The 24727-nt window shown below is 37.9% G+C and overlaps 1 protein-coding gene across 1 annotated transcript in view; it reads right to left on the reverse strand.

The window, feature by feature from the left end:
- Positions 1 to 566: 566 nt before the first annotated feature.
- Positions 567 to 24727, reverse strand: part of stk38.S (serine/threonine kinase 38 S homeolog) — a 34123-nt gene continuing 9962 nt past the window's right edge. Inside the window, 12 exon segments of the mRNA NM_001086949.1 lie at positions 567 to 1255; positions 3096 to 3190; positions 5451 to 5546; positions 5991 to 6114; positions 7047 to 7164; positions 8106 to 8167; positions 8405 to 8507; positions 9394 to 9548; positions 9857 to 9980; positions 19162 to 19245; positions 20350 to 20472; positions 21996 to 22047. Coding sequence (NP_001080418.1) covers positions 1125 to 1255; positions 3096 to 3190; positions 5451 to 5546; positions 5991 to 6114; positions 7047 to 7164; positions 8106 to 8167; positions 8405 to 8507; positions 9394 to 9548; positions 9857 to 9980; positions 19162 to 19245; positions 20350 to 20472; positions 21996 to 22047 — 1267 coding nt within the window. The 3' untranslated portion in view covers positions 567 to 1124.

The following is a 24727-nucleotide window of genomic DNA, read 5'->3' on the forward strand; positions in this document are numbered from 1 at the left end:
TGTTCATGCCAGAGCCAACACACGGCTTCCGTTGCGAACAGACAAGAAAATTCGGCTAGCGGGTAGGTGCTTAAAGCAGCCAGCGGGTTTCAACAGGCTTTATATGCCCCGTCTGGCCCTAGACTTAAGCTCCACTAAACACAGAGAAAAGGGAGAGTTTTGTTTATAAAAGAAAAGCAGAGCTGATGGCAAACCACCACCATAGAATTTCATAGATTTGTAGAGATTGGAAACAGACCAGGAATCTGCAGTACTTAGTCTGCAATCACCCTTTATTGGTGTATTCTCGCTCACAACATGTTTCAGGAGCTAGTCCCGAAACATGTCGTAAGTGAGAATACACCAATAAAGGGTGATTGCAGACCAAGTACTGCCGATTTCCAATCTCTACAAGTCGAATATTTATCACATGACGGATGGTGTGTGTTGAAACAGTAGGTCTACATGTATTTGATTTTTTTCACTTATCCTTCTTTGATTCAAATTTCATAGAAGAGTAAAGAAATAGAAAATGATGTATTTTCACATGAATGGAATAGTTTAAGGCAAATTGATGCGTCGGTCACTGAAGGATTAAGGCAGAAATTATTTAATGCTGTACAATGAGAAGAGAGCTGACTTTTGTGCTATTTCATAGCAGAATTCAATTTATCAAGCAAAACTGCAAACATATTTCAAAATGACAAAATGCCAACATGCATCTTAAATGCAAAGAAAATAGAAATAAATAAGACAAGCATTTCTTCTGTTATTTAAACAGATTCAGAGGGTGGTGGTGTTTTGGAATGATCAGGCCCTTTAAGGGGCTAACCTGCCATAAGAAATAAATCCACATGAATCCATGCTGCAACGATTTCTTAATGCCTGGATGTTGGGCGATTTATCCTCTCAGCCATAATCAGTGGAATGAAGTGTAAGAAGACAGTGAATTTTCCAAAGAGCTTAAACAAGAAAGATGTTCTTCAGGCAAGGTCCCTTTTAGAGTATCAGTTCCTAGACATTTCCAAAAGATACATACTATAAAAAGAAATACTGAAGCTCAAGTCACTTCTGGGATGAAAATTACACTCCAAAAATTTCAAGGCAATGACAAAATGGATATCCCAAATTTAAATACATCGCTTTCACTTCCTTGGCTTGATGAAAGATGGGAGAGCCCCCCGTGCTGTAAGCCCTTCAAAGCGCTTATATGTGTAGTTGATAAAGACCCAGTCCTTGTTCTTGAACTCTGATTCAGGGTGGTTGCTTACAGCTCCTAGAAAGATCACATTAAATAGGCTGTGTCACTACAAATTGCCTTGGTGTTATGAGCATTTGGTGCAAGTTATGGAATTAGAGAAAGCATAAGCCAATAATATTTGTATTGCAACAAATTTCTACATTGTAATGTATTTCTGTAAAATGTTCCAGGTATAATTTTAAAGTTACATTTCATGTCATTCTGTTTAATTATAAAGGAACTAGCCTTTATCAGTGCAATTGGTAAAACTGGTGTGTTTGCTTCATAAAGACTACTATAAGTTTATATAAATAAGCTGCGGTGTAATCAAGGGGGCAGCCATTCAACCGGATAGAAAGGCACAATTTACATAACAGATAAAACACCATTCTGTTGTACTGGGTTTATCGGTTACGTGCTATACAACCTGTACCAGCTGGAATGGATGCCTCCATGGCAACAGCAGCTTATTTTATAAAACTATAGTAGTCGTTATGAAGCAAACACACAGTTTTTACCATTGCATGCTAACAGTATATTATATGTTAATTACTTTAACACTAATTTGTTGGGGTTACTGTTCCTTTAAAATACAATTGTATTTTCCATGTTGATTGAAAGAAGTTAAGAAGACAACATAGAAGGCATTTTATCACTGTCAAAGCTCAAACATATAAACCACATCATTTGGTAATTCTAAACCAAAATCAAAGTTAAACTACTTAAACCAAACAATTGGAAAACCTAAAACAACATATATTATTAGAACCTGGCATATAGCTGTATAATAGCTGTTGCAATGCAAATTGACTAAAGTATTGTTCTTGAAACAGAATTGCTTCTGCCATATCCTCCTCCAAAGGTCTTAAATCTGATTTGATTATATTTAAAGTTATTAGGAGTTGGAACATTATTGGCGAATCCAATTCCAGTCACCCCCCCCCCCCAAGTGTCATTTGCTCAAATCCAAACATTATGAACGCGATGCATTCTTAATAAAAATATGTTATAAAACATCAAATATTTTAGTTAAGACTCACATTTCACACATTAGTGTCAAATGAGGATTTTTTTTTATTTACTAATTTATAAGCTTGATATTTGGTGTTTTCTCCGATGTCCAGAAAGGGAGGAACAATCAGTCGGCTAAACAGTTAAATAGGGAACTTAACTTAGTTTTGAGGAAGCTATATTTCCTATTAAACGTGTGAAACATGGGTTAATATAGCCCAAAACTGACCTGCTTCCTTATGTAAAATGCAGCCTTAAAGGAGAAGGAAAGCTCCAAGACAGTTTATTGCCAACAGATTAGAAACAATAGTGCAAGCTAGAACGCTATATTTATTCTGCAGAATGCTTTACCATACCCGAGTAAACAGCTCTAGACACTGACTCGGTTTGTTTAGGATAGAAGCTGCCATATAAGCTTGGTGTGACATCACTTCCTGCCTGAGTCTCTCCCTGCTCACATACAGCTCTGAGCTCAGATTACAGCAGGGATGGGAGGAGGGAGGTGGAGAGGAGCAAACTGAGCATGCTCATGCCCTAGCCCTGGAGGTTTATGCTGAAAACAGAAAGTCTGATACAGAAGCCCATGTGTACACAATAGAAGGAAAGAAATGCAGTGTTTCTTTTGACAGAGGACTCAGAGCAGCATTACTTTGAGGGTTTACTGGTTTATTTATATAGACCTTTCTGATAAAGCTTACTTAATTTTAGCCTTTCCTTCTCCTTTAAAACTTGCTAAGTACTGTATATACCAAATGCAAATGATATAGATATTAGTAATCACTGTGGACCAGGCAATGTATGGGTTGTGGATAAAACACAGTATCAATAGATGAACTAGATCATTTGTATAATTATGTCACCTTACCCATTGGTTTAAGAATATCAGAATCAGGAAATTCATCAAAATTTGATGTGTCATCAATACTTTTAATTTCAATTGGAATAGCAGCAGGCCTTTCCCTAGAAGTAGAAATATATAAAAGATTTGACTAGTAACTAAAAGAATGAAAAACCATGTGTGTAAATGTGCACATGTAATACTAAACAAACATGACAGTCACAATACATGCAGATGAATTCTATTATCATGGTATGTTTTTTACAGCTCTGTTTATGTGCAGTTCCAGGAAAAAAAGTGTTATCAGCAAAACACATTAAATGAGTATGCAAGTTTGCTTTCAAATGGTTGCCATTTATTGGAATGCCCCTTCTGTGGCTTCTACCACCCTATTAATAGAGTTATTTTAACAGAGCATTACGGCTGACCCTAGGTTAAACAGAAAGCTCCATGTAAGCATGGAAACAAATGCATTATTATTTTGCATTAAAAAAAAATAAAAAAGTCCTGGGCCTTCAAGTACTGGACAATCCACAGCTTGCAGAGAAATTAAGACATAATAAAGTAGCTCAAACTTCCTGAACAAAATAAATAACAGAAAACAAATACCAAAAAAAGGAATTATTGGTTGTCATTTATAAAAACAATATAATATGGGCTAAGTATGGTGTCAGAGTGTGAAAGGGGAGTATAAGTATGTTTCTCCCTAAATTTTGTCTCATCGGTTAGATTGGGTTCCCAAGGTTACAGTTATAACCTGTTTCCTGTGTTCAAGGTGGAAAAGAATGGGTTATGACTGAGCTTATAAGTTCAAAGGGCACCTGTTGGCTGAAAACATTTTCCCCAAAGGTGTGAGCCAACAGAGCCTGCACTCAGGTTGGGGGTTACTAGTTTTTTTTATTTTAAAGTGCCCCTCCCCCACCCCCCGCTAGGACACCTGCACCGGGAGAGAGATCCCAGTTCGAGCCACCATGTTGGGGCACACGCATGCACATAATGAGCGAATGCTGCAACTTGCTCATTATGCACGTGATGTCAGAAGCTCATTACACGCATGCACTCTGCACACCATGGCCAATTGCACCGGGAGCTCCCTCTGAGTAAAAGTGTCCTAGCACTGGCCAATTTTAGCAGCACTCCATATTATATATATGCACAGTTGCAATGGCATGACGTTTGCTTGGGTGTGCTGGTCACAGAATTAATAAACACAGAAATCACAATTATGCAGATCAGATATGGCTAAAAAAAAAAAAAAAAAAAAAAAAAAACTTTCCCTAGTCCTGTGATCAACAAGTAGTTACAGTTGGAAGTCTAGTTTGGGTAAAACTATGCTTATGCAGCTACAATATAACCACCTATGGGACGTGTGATATCTTGATCTCTAACACCACCACATGGTGGTAAGTGGTAACTTCATGTACCGGATAATCTGCTGTGCATATTAACATGTACTTTTAAAGGGGTTCACCTTTGAGTTAACTTTTAGCATACGTAGAAAGTAACTTCTAAGAACTTCTAAGACTTTAAGAATTTGCAATTGGTTTTCATTTTGTATTATTTTTGGTTTTTGAGTTACTTGGCTTTATATTTGGCAGCTCTCCAGTTTGTAGTTTTTAGCAGTCTGGTTGCTAGGGTCCAAGTTTCTCTACTAACCATGAATTGATTTGAATAAGCGACTGAAATACGAATACAGTAAGAGAGGCCTGAAAAGAATGAGGAGTAATAAAAAGTAGCAATAGCAATAAATTCGTAACCTTACAGAACATTTGTTTTTAGATGGGGTCAGTGACCCCCTTTTAAAAACTGCAAATATTTAGAAGATTAGGCAAATAATTAAAAAACTAACAAAAAATAACGAAGACCAATTGAAAAGTTGCTTAGATTTGTCCATTTACATAACATACTAAAAGTTATCCTATGGGTCAGGGCACACAGGAAATTCAGGGAGATTAGTCGCTCGGCAGGATGGCACTCTGCACAATTCATTTTCCGAAATCGCCAAAATTTGCCTTTTACTTTTAGATATCCTGGCTTTACCACTGCATCCGAGAGATAGGAATCTCTATTGTGTGGAGATGGGTATCTTGAATGGGACGGTTGTTTCTGAGAGCAGCACATTTCAACACACTTTCCTTGCCTGCACTTGCTTTCCATTTTTATGCAGAAGGTGGAGATTACTCTTTGAAGCAGACATTTCTCCACCTGACAGTGCCAGTGTCTACTACAGTCCTATTTCCTATGCATATGAATGGAAAGCAGTTTTAATGTGGAAAAGCATGGATACTTCAGTTTTTCATTTTGATTATCATCCCATGTCCATCGGACACTAATCTAAAGCTCTAAAGAAAGTAGAAGGTATTAAGAATGTTATTTTCTTACCTAATATGTTCCCAGTCAACACCTTCAAAGAAATGGTTTGTTTTGATCTCTTCTACACCGGGAGCACCAATTCGCTGCTCCCATTCACAGCAGAAGCTAAGGAAAAATAATTTAACAGGACGGGACTTTGGTCAGGTATGGCAAAAATTATTAACCTTCATGTCAGAGAAGCAAACAATTACAAAAGCCTTAAATAAAAGTATAGTACAGAAATACTTTCTTTTATGACTTTAGTTGCTTAGTCTATTCAACCCAAATGTGATAAGATGACACGGTATAGTAAACTTGTGCTTAGTTTTCCAAGGGAAAGCCAATAGTCTATAAATAAGATGTTAAGATAAAATTAATTCTAAAAAGGATTGTTCATTTTAGGGAGGTCAAACGCTTTCACAAATAGGCCAAGACACGGATGTCAAAGCAACAAAGTAGACTCGATTTTTCACTAAACATTTGACAGCACCATAAAAAAAAAAAAAATCTTGACCTTCTTGAAAACTGAAATCACTGAATATCTTTTTTTTTTTTTTTAAATCTTCTCACCGTAAAATAAGATCCTTGGCTTTTTCTGAAATCGGGACCTCCGGAGGAAATATAAGCGTTTCCTTCCAGTTCATGACTTTCTTGTATGTCTCCTGAGGTGTCTCAGAACAAAATGGAGGATAACCTGTAACAAAACAAGTATACATTTTTTAAAAGGTGAACTAGGTAGGCTATAAAACATGAAAGCCAGTGGCGTAACTAGATATTACTGGGCCCCACAGCAAATTATTTTTCAGGCCCCTAAAATGTTTAGAGGTTAACTTGTTTCTCCAATATTTATTGAAATTGTATATGAATTAGGGCCTCATGGGGCCCCTATACCTCCTGGGCCCCCCTGCAGCCGCAGGGTCTGCTTCCTCTATAGTTATGCCCCGATGAAAGCAATATACAGTAGAACCCTGATTTTACGTTTTCCAGCGCATTCCGGCAAAACAATATAAATTTCCGTCAAAGAATAAATTCTGATGAAATTCTGCACACGCAGGTTGTTAGAGAACTTGCTTCACTGTTATGCATAAGTTGCATTTCCAATGTTTTATAACTAGATACCAAAATAAATATTTTATTTTAATGGATATAAATTTAATGAAATGAGCAACAGAAAGCTCTTTAACTTACACGAATATGTTCTAAATCAAAGCAATAGAAGAAATGGGAGTATTTAGAGTGGATTGGAAGAGTAAGATCCAATTAAATTAATCTAATTGGAAAGAGGGTGGGGATTTGTGTGGTTTGTGGATAATGAAATGTTTTAAAATTGTTTATGAAAAATTTTAGCCCAATCTAGTATCGATGTATATTATAAAACATAAAAAAAACGGTTTCATTCATATAACCAGTAAGACGGTGTTTGACATTAACCTTTATAATGCTAAGAACCCCATTTGAGTACGGTCTCTGTTCTGACAAAATACTAGCACAAGTTTATGAATTTTCTGTTCTCTAATTTCCCAGCAACACTGAGAACCTTACCACCTTCCACTGGTTGTCATATTTGCCTAGTCACTTACAAGGAGTAATTAAGTAGGTATAGCTAAAAACAGTTCAAAGACTTACCAATTAACATCTCGTACATGATTACCCCTAATGACCACCAATCACACAACTTGTTGTATCCAGTTTGAAGAAATACTTCAGGTGCAATGTAGTCTGGTGTTCCAACAGTGGAAAATGCCTAAAAACAAAATTTTTGAGGTTAGCCATTATTAGAACCATTTAAAAAAGGGACATATATATTTTTGCTAAGGAAATCTACATATAGTTTGAAAAGTGATCTGGTATTTTGTCTTTTATACCATATTTGATAAAGACAGACTAACAGCCTGGACTGTTGTAGGGGCCTAGTTGAAGCATCACTCTGACAAGTGCAGCTCTCGGGTCTTTACCATCTATAATCCTCTACATGCTCTTGTCACACACCTTCACATGTTACATAATTTGGCCAGAAAATGGGATGCATTATAAGAGACAAAAAGCACAATCCTGTATAGAAATATGGAGATTAGAAGTCAGTTTGGAGTCCACAGTCTGTGATATCATGCTTTTAAATGGCTATGGAACTCACTACTAACTTCTAAATATCCTTATAGTTATAACGTGAGTATTAAAGGATCCCTGACATTTTATTTAGAACGCAACAGCCTGTACCAAATTTATGTGAATAAAATTTATTTTTGAAAATAAAGTCCCTGTTACTTTTTTGATGTCTCCGCTAAGATTAATGAATAAACATGGGTAAATTGTCATTTGTTTTTAGAGAAAAAAACAGGTATGGTACCTGCTATCCAGAATGCTTGGGGCCTGGGGTTTTCCAGATAATGGATATTTCTGTCGTTTGGATCTTCAAACCACACCTCTAAAATATACTCATGTAGACATTAAATAAACCCAACACGCTGGTTTTGCTTCCAAAAGGGAAGAATTATATCTTAGTTTGAATAAAGTACAAGGTACTTTTTTTTTTTTTTATTATTATTATTATTATTATTATTATTATTAGAGAAAACATTTTTAAAAATCTGGATTATTTGATTAAAATGAAGTTTAAATGGAGCTTCCTGGGTACCAGGTTTCGGGATAACCTGTACTGATTTTTGTGAACATCCAACAACATACCAGTTGGCGTCGGTTTCTTTTCCAGGTTTCTGCTTTCCTCTTAGAATTCATATTTTGAAAATCTAAAACGGGAGATATAGTTGTAACAAGGGTCAATAACTTGAGTACATTGAACTATTTCAAGGAGTTTAAACCAAGTTAAAAGACAATACGATCTTAAATTAATTATAATTTGCTGTAAGCCCTACAATCACATCCGCTTTAACCACTAGATACTTAAATTAGAAAAACACTAATCTGCAAACTAGTTTTTTGTAGTGTGGCATTTATAACTTAGTTAAAGAAACAAGTCCACTTACTGAAATCACTTGGCAGGCTGTGGTTCAAGTTCCTGTAGAAATCAGTCCGATGAGCCTTTTTAAGTCCAGTACATAACCCAAAATCTGAAAGCTTTACATGTCCCTTTAATGAAAACCAGTCAAGCAATGAGGAATTGTATACGTTAGTTTAAACCTGCTAATACTAGAAAAAAAAAGCTTTTTTTCCCCTAAACATAGAACTGCCAAAGTACAACCATAGCTTCATGCTGCCTACTGTCAAATTTGGTGGAGGTTCCATCATGCTGTGGGGCTAGTTCAGGGACTAAGGCCCTTGTTAGAGTAGAGGGTCGAATTACTTCAACCCAATATCAACAAATTCTTCAGGATAATGTTCAAGCATCAGTCACAAAACTGAGGTTATGCAGGGGTTGGATATTCCAACAAAACAATGACCCTAAACACACTTTAAAAGCATTTATGCAGAGGGAGAATTACGATGTTCTGGAATGGCAGTCACAGTCCCCAATAGGACTGTTTTGCATCCAAATGGGATTTATTATATCTTAGATTAGATCAAGTACAAGGTACCGTTTCTACAGAGAAAAAAATTAATCACTTTTAAAAATGTGAATTATTTGATTATACTGGAGTCTAAGGGAGATGGCCTTTCTGCAATTCAGAGCTTTCTGAATAACAGGTTTCCGGGTTCCTATACCTGTACTGAGTCTTTATACACAACTAGGAATGGGAGAATTTTTTCGCTGCAAAAATGACACCCATAGACTTGTATGGCATTGTGTGTCAAAAAAAAAAAAAAAAAAAAACACACAAAAAAATTCCCCCAACATTTTTTGACACCCATAGACTTTAATGGGTGTCGGCAACATTTCACCAGCAGTGAATTTTTGTCGAAAGGAAATGGGTCAAATTCGCCCATCCCTATACACAACATAAGATAATCTAATGTTTAAACCACCCATAAATGTTTAGTCCCTTTTTCAATGAGGGTTGCCGTCTGTTATAATTACCTTGCTGTCCAGGAGAAGGTTATCAGGCTTAATATCCCTGTGGATGAATCCAAGTTGATGGATAGAATCAATTGCCAGTACAGTCTCTGCAATGTAAAACTGTGTTTCTTCTTCTGTTAGAGTGTCTTTCTTCATCAGCAATGTCATCATATCCCCTGATGAGAAAAACAAATATTATAAGTCTGTTAAATCTTAGAAAGTAATGGTAGCTTAGAGAAGTGCATATTCTCCTCTACCTACTGCCCCTTTTTGAAGCAAATTACAATGTTAATAGCACTCTGCAGAAAAATAACAGGACTGTCACTTTAAACTGTTGTCTGCTGAATTGTATAGAAGATATTAACAATTTTCCTATACTGTGTGGTTTATGCTTTTGAATTATACTCTGTAAAAAAAACTGTATTAAAAGTTTAACCATAAGATTCCCCAGTTTGCTAATGAGAAAAATAATAAACAAAAGTACCTCCTGGCAGGAACTCCATGATGAGATAAAGGTTTAGCTTGTCCTGAAAACTGTAGAACATTTTCACCACCCACAAGCTGTCGGCCTCCACCAGAATGTCTCGTTCTGCGCGGATGTGTCCAACCTGTAACATCAAATACAAGATTTATTAGACTTTTGGCAAATATTGTTTACACAGTTTTATAGGTACAAAAGAAATGTAGATTTGCAACACAACAATCCTTTTCTCAGAAGGATATTAGTATAGTTAAAACACCCATACATTTTTTTACTGTTATTAATCAATGAACTTGAGCTCTGCTCCATCTGTTAATATACAGATTTAGAAATATGATATCTTAAGTGCTGATCGCCTAAATGGAAAGCCAAGTTGACATCCACCAAAAACAGTATATGGCTGAACATTCAAACTGATCCAGATGATTAGACCAAATGGTTATTGCCCAACGTCACACCAGGAGACTGGTCAGCATTTGGTAGCAGTTTGTGCTCCAAAAATGTAGCGGCAGTAGAAAAAAAAAAAAACAAGTAAAAACCAAGGCATTCAAATCATGTAACAGAGTAAATATGGCAAATTTTGAGAACAATACTTGCATTACATTTCTTTAAAAAAAACTCAGGTTTGTGCATTTTCCTAGGTGCATGTTCTCCTGCAATTTACTTAAGTATGTTTGGAACTGTACTTGGGAGTTTTTACTACTGCCCATGGCTTTGTTAAAGGGGTGGTTCACCTTTAAGTTAACTTTTAGTATGTTTATAGAATGGATAGTTTTAAGCAACTTTTCAATTGGTCTCCATTATTTATAGATTATTATTCACCTTCGGAATCTTTCCAGCTTTGAAACAGGGGTCATTGACCCCATCTTAAAAAAACAAATGCTCTGTAAGGCTACACATTTATTGTTAGATACTTTTTATTACTCACCTGAATATGCAGGCATCTCCTATTCTAGTGTCTCATTCAAATCAGAGCATGGTTGCTAGGGTAATTTGGGCCTTAGCAACCAGATTGCATAAAATACCAACTGGAGAGCTGCTGAATAAAAAGCTAAATAACAAAAACCACAAATACAAAATATAAACCAATGACAGAATATTACTCTTTACATCATACTAAGCCAACTCAAAGGCGAACAACCCCTTTAAGCAAAATTTTCTCGAAAAAAAAGATTATTGGGACAAGCAACACAAGTGACAGGTAAAGATTCTGAAAATGATTTTCTCAAATAGGCCACAACTTTTGACCCCTTCCCGAAACGCAAGAACAATGTAAGGATAAGAAGAATTTTTTACAGATATCAGATAAAACTGTCGAAGACATTTTAAATTTGAATAATAAGCTTAAAACAGAGAGAAAAAAAAGCAAGTCCAGTGATACTTTTTTTAACCACAAAGCAACAATAATAGGCTGCTGTCGGGAAAGGACATTCACTGTAGTTCTATGTATTCCTTCCAAAAGGTGCCTCTAGGCTTCCCTTTGGATAGTAGTTATAATGAAGAACACATAATTGTCCTCTGATACATTTAAAAAAAAAAATCCTGCTCTTAAGATTACCAGAAGCAGCTTTTTGCCTTCCCTGATTCTCCCCTTGCCCAACGGCAGACGCTCATCTGCCAGTGTAAAAGCATTTGTATTTTATCAGAGAACTATATATAATCTAGTTTCTTATTTGCTATAACTATTAAAAAGCATTAAAAAATTGCCTGTGTAGTTGTACTCCATTTAAGCAGGAATGACTTTTCCATGAGTTTTTACTCACCATTTACCTGTCCCTTAATTCACTTAGATTTAATCCTTCCGCAAGGCACTGTGCTAGCCCTGGCCACTAAAAAATACACAGCACACAAGACAAAGTGGAGACTCGGCCCTCCATTCTGTCATGCTAAACGTGGACAAGAGTGCAAAACAAACTGATCAGGAGGAAGGGGAAATCTGTTCTTCTTACTCCATTCCCTCATCAAAGGATTCTAGAGGTAAAAAGCAACAGAGGAAAAGAAAAAGGGTGTGTTAGGTCAGGGAAACAGGAATGATTAGTGACAGAATTTAAAGAGCATACAGCAAAGTTGCAAGGAGGTTGGTAAGCAAGGTATCAATGCAATGCAGTTAAACTTGTTCTTTGCTTAGTATCAGTCCCAACTAATTGCATTAGCAATATTCTGGACCCAGTGATCCATTTGCAGATCTGGCAAGGATGGTTATGATGTGCCAACTGCAGCTAAAATCAAGAGAGTGAATCAGTGTTCTATCATCAGCCCACACATTTTTTTAATACTTGGGTGACAAAGTTAGGAACAGTGTTGAGTGCCATGGCACAAACACTTTGCAATAGTCCAGAGGAACTCCTAAATTCTAAGAAGTTCTAACTTGCCAAGATGGAAAAGCTTCTCAAGAGCACAAAATTCACTTGCGGACACTACTTCTACCCTATAACTTCCAAGCTTTTTGAGACTGAATATCACTTCAAGGATAAGTAAACCTTTAAAATAAGTGAATGTAAAATCGATGAGAGTGATATTGCAAGAACTTTTGCAATTTACATTCATTTTTATTTTTTTTCCAGAGATATTAAGTTATACATGTACTGTTAATATGAATGAATTTTGTTACAACAGCACCACCTGCGGGTCAGTTTCCCACCATTCTTACCACCAAGTAGTCAAGGAAGTTGTCAGGAGAAAGAAAGAGGCTGCTGCTCAGGTGTTCTTCTACTTGGGAAATATTTGAGAAAGGCTTCGAATTGTTTTCCGAAGATGATCAGAGCAGCCTCTTTCTTTCTCTTGACAACTTCCTTGACTACTTGGTGGTCAGACTGGTCGGAAACTGACCACCTGGTGGCGCGGTTATAACAAAATTCATTCATATTAAATGGGGAACTCCGGCTTCCAAACCAAAATTTGATAAAGAGGCCCACATAACACAGAAACCCCCAATATATCCATCACAGTTATCGGTTTCTTCAAAAAGTATGAATAAATGCCATTTTCTATGCTGCAATCCAACTGTTTACAGTTCTTCTCTTTCTGCATCATCTGAAATCCTTGCAGGGAAGGAGGGATTAAACACTGATGTTGCAAATTGTAACAACTTCTCCACAGCCTACAGAGAGCATGCAGGAACTACATACCCCACAATACATTGCACTGTGATGTTCCATTCCTTATTGATATCACATGTGCAGGGAATTGTGGGGTTCAGAGGATGCAGGCTGAGGACAGCTGGCTGTTGATACAAAGTAACAGTAGTCAGCCAGATCAGCATACGGAACGCATTTTAGGATATAGTCAGGGGAAATAGTTGTCCTGCACCTGGGTCCTCGCTCCTCCCTGAGCCATCCGTCCTGGGTCCTAGCTTCTCCCTCCTCAGTCATCAGCTCTTGCTCCTCACTCCTCAGGGTGCGCATATTCAGCCCTGCGCCCTGATTATAGTAACTTGTTCTTCCCATTTGTTTTAGTCAATAGCCATTTTAGGGTTTTTAATTGCAGCAGTCAAATTCGGGAGGAGCGAGGACCCAGGTCAAATGGAGGATTGAGGAGCAGGACCGGATAGCGGAGACGGGAGGAGCGAGGTGTGACGTCTGCTTTGAGGAGGGGTGAGTGGAAAAGCAGGCGACGTTGCATTCCTCTAGCATAGGAGATCGCATACAGGAGATTGATTTGCCCTGACGATCTCCTAATATGCGTTCCGTATCAGCAAAGTAGTCAGAAAGATCAGCAGAAGAGCAGGGGGCTAGGCTTAGGGAACTGTCAGAAACCATTAAAAATCATGAAAAGTCTGTATATTTAATTGATGTATATTGTGTTTTTGTGGAGTTAAGATCTTGGGGGAAAAAAAAAAACAAAGAAAATAATGAATGTAAATTGCAAAAGTTCTTAGAATAGCATTTATCAATTTTACATTCACTTATTTTAAAGGTTTACTTATCCTTTCAGGTGCAACAATATGCTTGGAACAACCAGATTGAGTATTGCTAGAACAGCTGACAAGAGTACACACAAATCTCATACAAGCCATATTACTGAACATCAGTCTGCATTTTGTTCCATCAAAGCATCCTTCTGTGTACACCCCATTATCAAAGCCATTATAAAATTCCTTCAGAAATATGTAATTTAAATTTAAGATGTGCTTTATTTTACCAGCATGGCCAGGACAGTTTTTGGGGGTTTCCTAGCATGCCTGTTGAGGTCTAACAATGGTATGAAATCCACTATAACAATCAAAAAAAAAAATTATAACATTGAGGTCTTTTGATAACACCAGCCAAATCCAGTGCTCAAGGGCAAGAAGACACAAAACAAAATAAAAAAGGGATCTTTTGTATCCAAAGAATACTCTATATAATGAGCAGTGATGTTATAACACTTCTGAAAAACAGATGCACATCAAATCAAAACAGCAAAGAGTATTATTTAAAAATATGTGCAGATCACTAGTCAACCTAATGTTGATATCACACACTATTGATCCCATTCATGTCACTGCCTACACACGTAGGGTGGTTGTGGCATTTTCTTCTTGAGATTGGTACAGAAGAAGCCATGGCTGAGATTAGCCTTTACTGACATTAGGCTTTTGGTTGAATGAAAGAAACCCAATGCTGGAAAACTTCCAAATCAAACACTTATTCTAGTACTGCCTGCTCTACACAATTTGAACATCTTTAAAGGAGAAGGAAAGGTTAAAAGTAAAACAGCTGTATCAGAAGGGTCTATATAAATAAACCAGTAAACCCTCAAAGTAAAGCTGCTCCGAGTCCCCTGTCAAAAGAAACACTGCATTTCTGTCCTTCTATTGTGAACACATGGGCTTTTGTATCACACGGTTTTCAGCATAAACATTCAGGGCTACGGCTTGAGCATGCTCAGTTTGCTCCTCTCTTCCTCCCTTCCCCCCTCCCTGTTGTAATCTGAGCCCAGAGCTATGAGTGAGCAGGGAAGTGATGTCAGACCAAGCTAATATGGCAACTGTTATCCTAAACAAACAGAGAGCTTCTAGAGCTGTTTACTCAGGTATGATAAAGCATTCTACAGAATAAATTTAGCATTGTAGCTTGCACTATTGTGGTTAATCTATTGGCAATAAACTGCATTGGTAGCTTTCTCCTTTAAAATCCTAATATGATATTATTCTCTACTGTGTAGACCAGGGATCCCCCAACCTTTTGAACCAGTGAGCAACATTCAGAAGTAAAAGGAGTTGGGGAGCAACACTAGCATGAAAAAATGTTCTTGGGGTGCCAAATAAGTGCCGTGATTGGCCATTTGGTAGCCCCTATGTGGACTGTCAGCCTACATTGAGGTTCTGTTTGGCAGTACATCTGGTTTTAATACAAATAAAATTTGCTTCCAAGCCTGGAATTCAAAAATAAGCACCTGCTTTGAGGCCACTGAGTGCAACATTCAAGGGGTTGGAAAGCAACATGTTGCTCACGAGCTAGTGGTTGGTGATCACTGGTGTAGACTATAGCTGGCGCAAACGAGCCAGTCAGTATTAGAGCTTATAGGTCATGAATTTGTATGAAGTAAATACCACACAGTATGCTATATAGACCTTTCTTGTACAGTTTTTATATGATACAACTTCACTAATGTCATTGTAATTATCAGGTTTAAAATATTTGCTGTAAACACAGTGATGGCCATACAATGCCCGAAATTGGAAATACATTTTATACATATTACATAAGTAATAATACTACTTCTTGTGTCAAGGGTTTTAAGTTGGCAATTAAATGTGAATTAACTATCCATCAGTTCAGAATCTCCAAATTGATCCCTGCACCTCTCCCACGGACAAACGGTAATTCGGTAGGTTTTAGGTGACGAATCGTAAAATTCTTTAAGGGCCAGAGAAGGATAGATCTCGAAAATTTGATTTGAAAAAAAAAAAAAAAAAAAAAAAAAATAGAATTTTCAATTCAACCTTTAGTAAATCTGCACCTTCAAGAAAAACATGCTCATGTATCAACACTGGACAAAACTGCAAATGGGCAGTAACCAACCAAATTTTTGCTTTTATTGCTCTACATTCAGCTGATGGATCAGTGCCAATCACAAACTAGTCACAATTGGTTCATGCTCGCAGAAGATCAGACTCTTTCTGTTGACTTTGAGCACTTCCTCTGGCTAGCTGTAAGTTATCTAAATTTAGGATTTAAAAATCAGCTTCTATGACAGACAAGGTTTGTTTTGAGCTTGAGGATTCCCTATAAATCGCTTAGCAGACCAAAGCGCAGTTTTGACACAAACATTTTTGACAATTTTGAAGGCATGGGTCATTATGAAACAGAAACGAACAGCAGTTAAACCAACATTTACATGATAATAGTTCAGCCAGATGACATCTGCCAGGCTGAGATGCACCTCATGTGATATTAGTAGGGATGCAGCGAATCCAGGATTCGGTTCCGGATTCGGGCGAATCCTTCTGCCCGGCCAAACCGAATCCTAATTTGCATATGCAAATTAGTGGTGGGGAGGGAAAAATCACATGACTTGTCACAAAACAAGAAAGTAAAAAATGTTTCCCCTTCTCACTCTAAAATTTGCATATGCAAATTAGCTTATGACTTTGCACATGCAAATTAGGATTCAGATTCGGTTCGGTATTCGGCCAAATCTTAGATATTGGCCTAAAATGGTTCAAGACCAAATTGCTTAAATGCCCTGCTATTGCCCAGTCAGCCATGATCTCATTTTAAAGGGGTTGTTTACTTTTAAAATTACTTTTAGTATGATGTAGAGACCGATATTCTGAGACAATTTGCAATTGGTTTTCGTTTTTTTATTATGTGGTTTTTGAGTTATTTGGCTTTTTATTCAGCAGCTCTCCAGTATGCAATTTCAGCAATCTGGCTGGTAGGGTACAAATTACCCTAGTAACCGTTTACTGATTTGAATAAGAGACTGGGATATGAATGAGGCCTGAATAGAAAGATGAGGCATAAAAAGTAGGGATGCACGGAATCCAGCATATGCAAATTAGGGGCGGGTGGGAAATGGTTTGACTTTTTGTCACAAAACGAGGTAAAAAAAAATTTCCCCTTCTATGCAAATTAGGATTCTGTATTTGGCCGAATCTTTCGCAAATGATCGGGGGTTCGGTCGAATCCAAAATAGTGTAGCAATAACAATACACGTGTAGTATTACAGAGCACCTGTTTCTAGATGGGGTCAGTGACCCCCTTTTGAAAGCTGGAAAGAGTCAGAAAATTAAGGCAAAAATTTAAAAACCTAAAGAAAAATAATGAAGACCAATTGAAAAGTTGCTTAGAATGAGCCATTCTATAACATACTAAACGTTAACCTAAAGGTGAACTACCCCTTTAACAGAGATTCTCACACATTATTGGATGTCTTAGATAAATAAAACATTTTGTACATGTCAAAAATGCACCACATAGTCCCATATATTTTACACAACAACCATATATATTTTACAAACACATGCAGTAAAACTGACAGTGAATGTTAGACAGTTACACCCATAACCACTTCCTTTCCATCAATAAGCTTCCATAACATTGCTGCTCAAACGGTTTAGCTTGCACAAGCCCAAACTGATGTTGAAATAGGAAATGGAGATACAGTGCCAAATGGTTTTTAACATATTTAAATTAGCGTGCATAGTAAGGGCTTAACAAGTGTAGTACATCACAAAACAGGTCATAACATTTATACCAACACCTGAGCACATAAAGGGAAATTGGAAAAACATGAAGGCACTGCGGTGATCAAGCATTAAAGACACTATCTGGTTTATACAAGCCAATGATATCCACTTAAAGGTCAAGCAAAGGACAGAATAGGGAATAAAGGAGCTCTAAACAGAAAAAAAAAATAGTTACAAGACCAATTGCAAGGTTCCTTAGAATTACACTGCCTAGATCAGCCATCCCCAATTGGTGGCATGGGAGTAACATCCTTGGATGTTGCTCATAGTTGCTTTAAATCAAGTGCTTATTTTTGAATTCCAAGCCTGCAGGCAAGTTTTCGTTAAGTAAACAACAAGTCTACTGCCAAACAGAGCCTCCCGAAACAACCTGGTCTCTGTGTAGCTTTTTTTCAGAAGCTCTTTAACCAATGGGGTTTAAAGGAGTCTTTTAAGATAACTAGTAGAGTGTCTAAACAATAGTAATAAAAACCCACAATGATTGTAATCTTACAGAGAAAGTTTTGGGGTTTTTTTTTTGCAGGGATGCCCAAGATATTCAATTTGGAAGCTGGAAAGAGGCAGAAATGAAAAACGATGGCTAAAGGGAAAGTAAAGCTTGTGTTAAAGGAAAGGTTAATACACCGAAGAGGGTGTCAGTATGTTAGACACCTCCTTATGTATTGAATTGTGTATAAAAGCTTTCTGGTGTTTTAAATACAATTCACAGATACAGATGTGCCTCCTTTGGTCATGCTACCCAAATGCATACATTCATTTAATAAAATATGTTTGTTTTTATTTTACTGCAGTTTATTTTTCTACAATGGAGGAAATCTCTTAGAAACAAAGATTATTACAATATTTAATAGGATAAAAACATTGGAAGCCTATAAAGAATATACGAAAAAACCTTGAATAAGACTACTTCACTAGATTTAGGCCTTTTCTTTCCCCTCAATATATTTTTCTCTGTCCCTGAAATACATGTATTTAATTTCATTTCAGAATTCCAACAGAAATGTAATTCTTACAAGAAGGGAACATAGTTTTAGTGTTAATACTATGAAACAGCAAACAAAGCACTGGAAACCATGATGTTTTCTAACTATAATAACATAACATCAGTAAAAGCTTTATTATTTACATACAAGGATATTCTCTGACAGGCTGGGAACAGTTTCCCATCTATAGTGTTCACTTCATACTGTTATGTTAAGAAGTTGGGATGATTCTAATAAAGGTGTGCCAATTAAGCTCCATTAATGAACAAGCATGTGCATTCAATAAACTAACTTTTAATGTGTCTTTGTGATAAACTTTACAAAAAATGGAATTAAAAAGCAGTTTGGATTAATCTGTCATGATTGTTTTAATTTTGCACAATGTTCCAGATTTTTTTTTGGAATTCTCAATATTCTGCCAAATGCTATAAGGGCTGCTCTAAACGGTCACAGAACAGCATTTTTTATACATTTAATTACCAGCTTGTCTAGAAATTCAGTCCAGACAGATTTCCTTATAGATTGCAAAAACTTGCCTTGGTACGGAGGTATTGATTTTGCACTAGTGCCACAATCAATGTTCACAGACTTGATGAACTTTCAGTTTGTATGATGATTCAAAGCAAAGCATATGAGCAAAAATGTATTACCTGCTCTTTTTCAAGCATGTCAGTCTTCCGTAATATCTTCATTGCATAGACGTGCCCTGTGTCTTTCTTTTGAACCAGCCTGACCTACAAATAGATCATAAGAAAGGATGATATCTCTATTCGTTTTTCTGCCCATTTTCTGGGTCGTAAAGCACAGAGATGGTTTCACTTCCATACAGCCCCCAAACTGGGTCCAAGCATCTGTGAACTACAGTTCTAAGTTTATCATTAGAAACATATTGCAATGCTTCCTAACAGCTTTAATGTAAAGGCTATTGAAAAGGTCTCTCAACATACACATGACAAATACCTTTTCTCTAAGTGCATAACTCTGCATTCTCTCATATCTAATACATCCTATTCTCATATAGAATTTGTGTACATTTCTACTTTATATGCAAGTGTGATAAGCACAAAACTGCAAGCTACAGCTTGCAGGTGTCATGCACCTGCAGACTTGAATTTGGATAAAAATATTCCTTACAAGTGCGACTAGTCATATTTCCACTCACTTTGTGTGATTCAAGAAAGTGGAAACAAATTGCACACACACAAAATTTTATTTTTAGTAGGGATGCACCAAATCCAGTATCCGGTTTGGGATTCGGAGAGGTTTCGGCTTTTATCAAAAGGTATCAGCTGCGCCTGGTCAATACGAATCCTTAAAAACGTGCAACTTTTTGTCACACAAACAAGGAAGTGAAAAAATTGTAACCCCCCTCTGGAACCCTACCAGCCCCTAATTTACACATGCAAATTAAGGTTTGGATTTTCATGTAGGATCCGGCCAAATCGCAAGAAGTGGATTCAGTGCATTCCTAATTTTCAGCCACAGACTATATGACTGAAGGCTCGCTGCTCACATTGCCCGTGGCTAACAAAATGCAGTTCCTACTTTCTTGAATTACTGAAGCTGAAGTTCCACACGTATACCTTTTAACTGGACTGCAGCTGTAGTAGACACAGTTCTACTTACACCAGAGTTGCAATGAGTTTCAGGTCTGATGCAAGTGGAAATTGCACTGTAAGAATCAGCATCCAGACTTCAATGCAGGTCAGTTGATTGAGGACTAATCAAAACGGTCATTACTCAAATTCAGTTTTTTTATGGAAGAACAGCGCTCACTCAGGTGTTCTTAAGGTCTTAGGTGTATACTGTACATTAAATTTGGTAGGTTGTTTTCTTACCTCTCCAAATGCACCTCTTCCTATTACTTTTAAGGATTCAAAGTCTTCCAGTCCCAGTCTTGTCCTTTTTAGCCTTAGAAACTCTGTTTCTTTCCGTGCATGAGCTGACCTTCGCATCCTTTTCTAAATTTTGCAGAACAGATCACCATTATAAAGCTGCTCAGTTTGTTCTTTGCAAAAATTGCCTCATGCATCATTGCTAACCCAGATAATGCACAAAATAATGTCACAGTCTCCAATTAATTCCTGAAGATGTTTGTCCCAGAATAAAGCCTGAAATATTTTTTCATTCCGGCAATTTTTTTTTTTTTTTTTTTATATATATATTATTAAAGATTATTTATACGGACTTCATTTCAGATTTAAGAATTCAATACAAATTCACAGCAGGAATGGTCCAAGTAAACTGAAAGGACAGATTTAAGAATGCATTTATCATCATTAATTACTAGCCATCTTTCTGCTGAAGCCACATTAAAATTTAAGAGTCATACAAAATTTTACTATACTATAACTTTAGTGTTGCCAATCTTCACCTTTCCTTAAATCTGTAATTTGGTCACATTATTAAATAAAGGTTAGGGATGATGAGCTTCATTTGAAAAAGTAATTAAAACTTTAAATTCTCCAACACACCGGTAATGTTCTTATAAGCTGGTGTATTAAAAAAAAAAAAAAAACCTCCTAATAAGATATGGCAGAAAAAGAGAGTAGGGAGTATCAAAATGTAAAAATTAAATCTTGGAAATACAATTTCTAGTGAGTTTATTATTCTGGACCAGGTAACCATCCACATGCCTTCACAGTGGGAAGAGAAAGCATACCCAGTATGTCTACAGGCAACAAAATTTTAATGAATCGAGTGAGGAACAGCCTTACAAGCTCAAACGGTTTGGCATTCTGCATGCTTTTAGCACTGGTAAGCTTTATTTTTCTCCGTTACTAGAGGAAACCAGCAAGTCAGATGTAACATTAGGCTAATGATCCAACACCAGGAAATGTCTATTACGTCACAGAATTTTACTTTAAAGCTTTTTAATTCAAATTCCTTTCTTTACCAATCAGTAGGAGATGTGTGTTTGCTAAGTGTGTTACTGTATAGCACACTAAGCTACTGTATTCACCTCAAACTACTACCTGTAATTTATTTTGAAAAGAGAGGACTGTCCCCAGAGATCAAGTATGAAAATGTGGAGGCTTTTCAGTAATGTAGACCACAAGACTGAATTCATTCAGAGCAGAATTATAGCAAAATAACTCATTTAGTAAGCATGTGAAATGTAAAAAATGACATCGTAACTATAGCAAAATTAAAGGGAGGGGGAAGTACAGAAAGGGCAATTCAACCAAAAGAATGTGCTTTTTGCTAAACAGTGAAAGTTTAGGTTTAGCAAGAAATCTACTCAGAAATGCTAGTACACTAATACTAAATAAAAACCTTAGACAGGTAACTGAACACAAGTATATAACGTTGCCTTTGATATCAGTGCTGCCATATACCTGTGCTAACAAGGCTATTCCATTTAGGTCACGGTTTTGAGGAAAAAGATGTTATCAAAGCCTGACGAGCAACGTAGTTATATTACACAAAATAATTTATTTATAATGTAGAAATCATATTACTGTAAGGAAAACATTCTCATTACCTCTTCATCCCTTAATCCTTCCTCTTCCATTGCTTTTTCTAGTCTCTTCTGCCTGAAACAGAAAATAATTTTATTTTAATTCTACTTTAAAATGTTCGTGTCACTGGTGTTTCAGTCTGGCAGCTCAGTAATTCAGGTACAGAAACTAAACTGTTACAATTTTGCTACATTGAGTGGATACATTTCTCAGCAGCATCTCTCAATTAGCAACTATTGTATCAATTCTAACAGCTGCCTGTAATGAAACCCAGAGATTCTGCTCAGCAGGGACAAAAAAAAAAAAAAAAAGAATTGTATCAACTAAATGTATCCATTTAGAACAATCTACAGGGACGGTGCTGCTCAGAAGGTGAAAAATGACACTTTACGCTTCAATATTACAAAAATGGGCACACATAGAAAATCATTGGAAAAAGTAGTTATCTCTGGTGATCTAGCTGAAAACAACTAGTTATTTGAAGGTGAACAACCCCTTTAAGTTTTCTTGCGAAAAGACTGTGCATTGAAAAGAGTTAATAAACTTATACAGTTGTATCTGTGTGCCGTAAAAACACACACAGGCTACTCCCTTTGCCAATAAGAGAAAACAATCATTGAAAATTGACTTTTGCCACATTACAGAAGTGTAAAAATATAGCTTTCAACACAAATGATATGTACAGATAACTTTAAAATTATAGAAAACGTGTTTAACCCAGCGTAAGTCGACATGTAGAGACAGTTCACAAAGGTTTCTGCCCCGTGGATCCAAAAATTGGATTTTTGTACTTACCGTTAAATCCATTTCTCTTGTACTACATTGGGGGACACAGGCACCATGGGGATAAGGATCCTGTTGCTGGAGGATGGACACTAAACAGTTAACGAAGCTCCTCCTCCGGCACTGGGCTTTATCCCCTGCCTACTTCCTGTAACCCTCAGTTTTTTGACCGAAGAAGGAAGGACCACCCGGAGAAGTCAACTTGCAAACAGAGGAGAAACCTCGCCCCCCTTAAACTTGAACTATAACTACAAAACGAGTAATCTGATATATATATATATAGGGAGGGAAGGCCTGTGTCCCCCAATGTAGTACAAGAGAAATGGATTTAACGGTAAGTACAAAAATCCAATTTTCTCTTGCCTAGATTGGGGGACACAGGCACCATGGGGACGTCCCAAAGCTACCCATGAGGGCGGGACCTATATCCCCAGGGCTCAGGAAACAACAGCCTGAAGTACCCTTCTCCCAAATCCTGCTTCTGCTGAAGCGAAGGAGTGTATCTTATAGAATTTGGAGAAAGTGTGAATGGAGGACCACACTGCCGCCCTGCAAACCTGCTCAGCGGAAGCTTGGTGACGAACCGCCCAAGAAGTGCTTAGGGATCTGGTGGAGTGAGCCCGGATTCCGGCAGGCGGAGTTCTACTCTTAGCTGTATAGGCTCTGATGATGGCTGTTCTGATCCATCTTGAGATCGTAGCCTTAGAAGGGCGGAGGCCCTTTCGAGGACCCTCTGGAATGACGAACAGACTATCCACTCTCCTGATACTCTTAGTTGCTGAAAGGTAAACCCTCAAGGTGCGCACCAAATCTAGTGTGTGAAGCTTCTTCTCAATTGCCGACTTGGGATGTGGACAAAAAGATGGCACCACCATATCCTGATTAATATGAAAATCCGACACCACCTTGGGAAGGAACTCTGGAGTTGGTCGCAGCACCACCTTATCCTCATGGAATACAGTGTAGGGAGGCTTACACGATAAGGCTGCCAGTTCCGACACCCGTCTGGCCGAGGTGATTGCTAGCAGAAACACCGCCTTTATAGTTGGGGTAGATAGCGGGATCTCTCGGAGAGGTTCAAATGGAGGATCTTGCATAGCAGATAGCACCAAATTGAGATCCCATGGAGAGACAGGATGACGATATGGAGGGGCCTGCCGAAGGGCGCCTTGAAGGAAGGTCTTAATGTTAGGTCGCAATGCCAACTGCTGCTGGAACAAGATGGATAATGCCGAAACCTGAACCTTCAGAGAACTAAGAGCCAGACCCTTATTCAAGCCTTCTTCTAGAAACCGCAATATGTTTCCCTCATGCAGGACCTGTGGGTTCTCTGAGTTGTTCTCGCACCAAGCAATGAATGTCTTCCACACCCTGTGATAGATGCGAGCGGACACCGGCTTTCTGGCCTTCATCAATGTAGGTATGGCCTCCGTGGGAACCCCAGAGTTGGAAAGGATGAGGGCTTCAAGAGCCACGCCGTTAAATCCAGCCGTGGAGAATTCGGGTGGAACAGCGGTCCTTGTGACAACAGGTCCTCTCTGACTGGAAGATGGAAGGGAGCCTCTGCTGCTAGAAGCATGAGTTCTGCGAACCAGGGTCTTCGGGGCCAGAAAGGAGCTACCAGTATTGCTTCTACTGCCTGTTCCCTTATTCTTCTGATGACCCTCGGAAGTAGGGCCAGGGGAGGAAACACGTACACCCTTTGAAATGGCCATGGAGCCACGAGTGCGTCCACTGCTATCGCGAACGGGTCCTTGCTTCTTGCCATGTAACCTGGCAGTTTGTTGTTGTAGCGAGAGGCCATCAGGTCTACCTCTGGCGTACCCCATCGTGCCACGATCTCCTGAAACACCTCGGGATGAAGGCTCCACTCTCCCTGGTCCACTGTCTCGCGACTGAGGAAGTCTGCTGCCCAGTTGTCCACACCTGGAATATGTACCGCCGATATTGCTGGTACGTTGTCCTCTGCCCA

This window comes from Xenopus laevis, chromosome 2S (assembly GCF_017654675.1).
Source record: "Xenopus laevis strain J_2021 chromosome 2S, Xenopus_laevis_v10.1, whole genome shotgun sequence".
In the NCBI taxonomy this organism is placed as follows: Eukaryota; Metazoa; Chordata; class Amphibia; order Anura; family Pipidae; genus Xenopus; species Xenopus laevis.